Source organism: Gekko japonicus, unplaced genomic scaffold (assembly GCF_001447785.1).
Source record: "Gekko japonicus isolate JY-2015 unplaced genomic scaffold, Gekko_japonicus_V1.1 scaffold3600, whole genome shotgun sequence".
NCBI lineage: Eukaryota > Metazoa > Chordata > Lepidosauria > Squamata > Gekkonidae > Gekko > Gekko japonicus.
In genome coordinates this window covers 75121-79193 of record NW_015170382.1, presented here as the reverse complement: position 1 = coordinate 79193, position 4073 = coordinate 75121, and the positions used below count along the sequence as shown (strand labels likewise).

The 4073-nt window shown below is 49.3% G+C and overlaps 1 protein-coding gene across 1 annotated transcript in view; it reads left to right on the top strand.

Annotated features, from left to right (window-relative positions):
- SEC24C (SEC24 homolog C, COPII coat complex component) overlaps nucleotides 1–4073 on the top strand; it is a 68254-nt gene that overhangs the window by 23276 nt on the left and 40905 nt on the right. Inside the window, exons 8-9 of the mRNA XM_015418256.1 lie at nucleotides 551–619; nucleotides 2662–2773. Of these exons, the coding sequence (XP_015273742.1) occupies nucleotides 551–619; nucleotides 2662–2773 (181 nt within the window). The remainder of the gene's footprint in view (nucleotides 1–550; nucleotides 620–2661; nucleotides 2774–4073) is intronic.

Below are 4073 nucleotides of genomic sequence, written 5' to 3'. Positions count from 1 at the left end.
TGATCTTGTCCTTTCCACACTGGTGGGCTTTATGGCAGCACCTGTTCCTGTTGAGTAAGTTTTATAGGTCTAGCTCCTCCCATGTGTAACTTTGTGCTATCCTATTAATCCTAACTTGGGCTGGGAGGAGGGAGATGAAGTTATGCAAACTTCTGTACTGTAAATGCTGAACCTGCCACTTGGGACGCCAGCGACAGAGTAGCTTGGTTTCATTTGTGTGCTTTCCCTTTAAGTGAAATCTCAGGACATCTTGTGTCAGATGGCTGAAGGCCCGTCTGAGCAAGGGTCTGAACTGTCAACTTGGTCGAACTTATATCCAGTCTAATCACTGCCTGTTGTTCTGCAAACTGTAGAACTGAAGCTGATGTGTTCCCCCCCCCCCTTGTTGCATGAACTGATGATGTCCAAATGCGCATATCTAATGGTGGAAAGCAGGGGAAGATAGGAGGAGTAACGCTGCTTGTTACTTTTTGTTTTACTGTTCTCTCTTTTTTCCCCCTTTCGTGGCATTGCTTTTGTCTTCTTTTTTTAAAAACAAACAAACAAAAAGCATCTCAATGAGCTGCCACCTCAGCAGAAACCCAGACACAGAATAGATCCCGATGCAATTCCTAGCCCAGTAAGTGCGGAGTCTCTGTCTGCTATTGTCTGCATGTTGGTGACCGTCCCGTGTGTGCCTGCAAAGTAGACTTTCCCCCTTGCTAACTTCCCCGACCCCCCTGGTGTTAGCCCTCCATCATGACCCACCTCCTCTTCCTCCTCACGACATCCTGACAAACCGAATAAGGACCTTTGAACTTGAAATCCTCCTTCCATCACAAATCGAGGGGCAATAGAAGCTTGGCACTGGAAGAAGCCGATCGTGAAGTGGCGTCTTCCTTTCCTAAAATCTGCTTGATTATACACACACAAAAAATTACCTTTGAATAAAAGGGTTCTGTTTTTGTCAGTCTTACAGCGTGAATTATGAATAGGTTTTTGGTGTAAATACTAGGGATGATTTCCAGGCCAAAGTATTCCTGAGATGAACGGATATTTTCACGAAAACCACTGGAATGAATTGGAAATTCCCAGTGGTTTGTCTACATGCAGGTTATTTCTGAGCAAAAGCCCTCCTAAACATGTTTATTAATGTCAGGGATTTTATTTTTTTACAAAAATCACTGAACACTCATTTTGTGAGAGGGTCTGATTTGGTCAGCGGAAGTATTTGATTATGCAACAGGCTGTTGACTGTGGGTTCACTAATGACAGTATGGTTTGGATAAAAAAAGTCAGTACGCTTTGGCTTCTGGTAAACGTGCGAATGTGGCTTGTCTATTGCCCCTGCGTTGGTGGTGTGTGTGAGGAACGGGCTGAAGCTGGTTCAGTTGCCAACTTCAGTTCAGGTTGTAGCCTTGGCATAGGAAGGTTTCTTCTGGGCGTGGCTGAGTGGCCTTTGTGTCCAGCCTTCCCACTGGCATGATTCAGGCCGCAGCGTGGGGGAGCGGGGGTGCTCTTGCCTTGGGAGGCGTGTCAGGAAGGACAAACATAGGGAGGGAGAAGAGTGATGTTTCCAGTGGCCAATGTTCCCTCTAAGCTGAGTTAGTGTGAGCTAGCTCACAGTTTTTTAGCCTCCAGCTCACACATTTTTGTCTTAGCTCAGGAACGATGGCTCCAGAGCAAACTAATGTAGGCAGTAGGCAAATCGCTCGCCCACAACTTTAATGCCAGTAGAATTTTTGCTCACAAGTCTCCACGGCGTAGAGGGAACATTGGTGTTCACACTCAGTTGCATTACAACAGAAGAACTTGCACGGGGCCACAACCGTGTCCATATGCTTTCTCTGCAGAAGTTGCAATCCAAGGGTGGGATCTTGGTAACCTCACGGGACACCCGGCACTTGTTTTGGACGAGAATGTGAGAGAACTGGAAGCTGAGTTCTGAGTCCCAAACGCCCTCTTGGTTTATGGGCACATCTAGTATGGCTCACTCCTGCAGTCGATGTTCAGTGCTCTCTGCATTCTTGGTACTGAACAGGACTTCAGAGGTGATGTGAAGCAGGGTAGTCCCGGTTTAAGCTTGACAGGGAAGACAGTGTGGCACAAATAGCAAGAGTGCCGTGGCTGACTTGGTGTTTGGAGGAGTGTTAAGGTGTACCAGAGAGAGAAGGTCCACTGAGCTGGACCCCTCCCACTCTGCGCTCAGCCAAGCGTGGAGAAAGAAAGCTCCGCATTCAGCTGCCTGGCGTGGTGGAATACAGCACTGCAACAGAGGACAAAGAGGGTTCTCTGGAACCTTACTGGAAATCCTCAGGAGTCCACAGACAGCAGTTTGCAGAATGCAGCGGCGGGACTTTGGCACACAATCCTCAAGCTTGGCTAAGTGCAGTGGCAACAAAAAGCGATTCAGGTGAATTTGGGCCGGATTTAGGGTCATGGGCCTCTTGTCTGGGAAGACAGGCTTGGTCATGCCAGTTGTCTCGCTGTCTTTTAGCAGGTCGTTGTCTTCTCCTTACACCTGGTAAATTCAAATGTATCGGAACTTAAAAGCCGTGTGCCGTTTTCTATTTAGCGATTTATTGTAAATCCTGTTGGCTGCAGCTTAATTTGTAAGCTGCGTTGATCAGTTTTTGCAGAGTATCACTGCACATTCCTGACTTTCTGCCTCCTACTCCATAGATCCAAGTCATTGAAGATGACAGGAATAATCGCGGATCGGAGCCATTCGTCACAGGAGTCCGTGGGCAAGTCCCGCCCCTTGTCACTACCAATTTTTTGGTCAAAGATCAAGGTAAAATGATGTTCACTCAGGCAAGGAGGAGCGAAAAAGAAAACAGAGCTGCTCCTCAGCAGGGACACGGGGCTTCTAGCATCCGAGGGCACTTTTCAGCACAGGTGGACGCTTTGCTCAGTGTCCCTTGTGGACCGCCTCCCCTCCCTCTGTCCCCTGAGCATCCTGCCTCGGGGTAGCCAGTTCCGTTTTACTGTACCAGCATGAGAGATGCCAAGGGGCTGAGGTAGGCAGAGGTAGGCAGAGAAACGGTGTTTCTCTGTAAGGCCAGCGTATGCCAGAGCCTCTGCCCCCTTTGCCAGGAAAGCCAGCCTTAGAACTGTCACGTGCTCTGGAACTTTCGAAGCCAGTTGGCTTATCGTGCCATGAAGTCTGAAAGAGGGCGGCTCCTTTGCCGGTCCAGGTACTGATTCTGTCATCTGAGCGTACGGCTTGCCACTTGACATCAGGGCTTGCATGGATGGGTGGCGAGCCTAATACAAATCTAAGCCTGTAAAATTGCTGTGTGTGCGTAAGGGCCAGGGGAGGAGGGGCCACCCATCCACTGACGGGCTTCTGGGGGGGTCCCTTTCTAAAGCCGCGAGGGACCGCCTAGCCTGATGTGCGGTGGGCGTGGCGGGGAGTCCCAGCAGCTTCCCGAAAAGCGTGCCGGTGGGTATTGAGCGAGTCCCAGCATTCAGCTTTGCCCTCCGTCCTGCCTGTAAGGTGGTGATGCCTGCGGTGCCCTTTCCCTTCGTGGTCTTGGGGTTCTTCGACACTCTGCACGGCTGGCATCATCGGCTCCGCTCCACACCTGTGCTGGGCTCCTATCCTGCCACGCTGTTTGAGGCTTCACCGGGTGTGTCACACGATGTGCTGCCCCTCTGCAACAGAACATCAGTGCCGTCATCTCTCCACCGTTTCTCTTTTTGGAGTGGGGAGTGGCCGTGGTTCAGCGGCAGAGGCCCCCCCCCCACTGGGCTTGCAGGAGGCCCCGGATCCCACCCTCGGCATCGCCATGTCTTAAGAGGCTTGGGTAGTGGGCAGTATGAAAAGATTGCTGCCTGAGACCCTAGAAAGCGGCTGCTAGGCAGGTTCGTGTGTCCTGCCGGGAGTGGTTGCCAGAAAGGATCCCATAGAGTACTTTCCCCCATGATAGCTGCTGGAAGGTTAATAATAATAATAATAATAATAATAATAATAATAATAATAATAATAATAATAATAATAATAATAATAATAATAATAATAATAATAATAATAATAATAATAATACTTTCAATTTATTAATCGCTTTCCCCAGTGGGCTCAAAGCAATGTA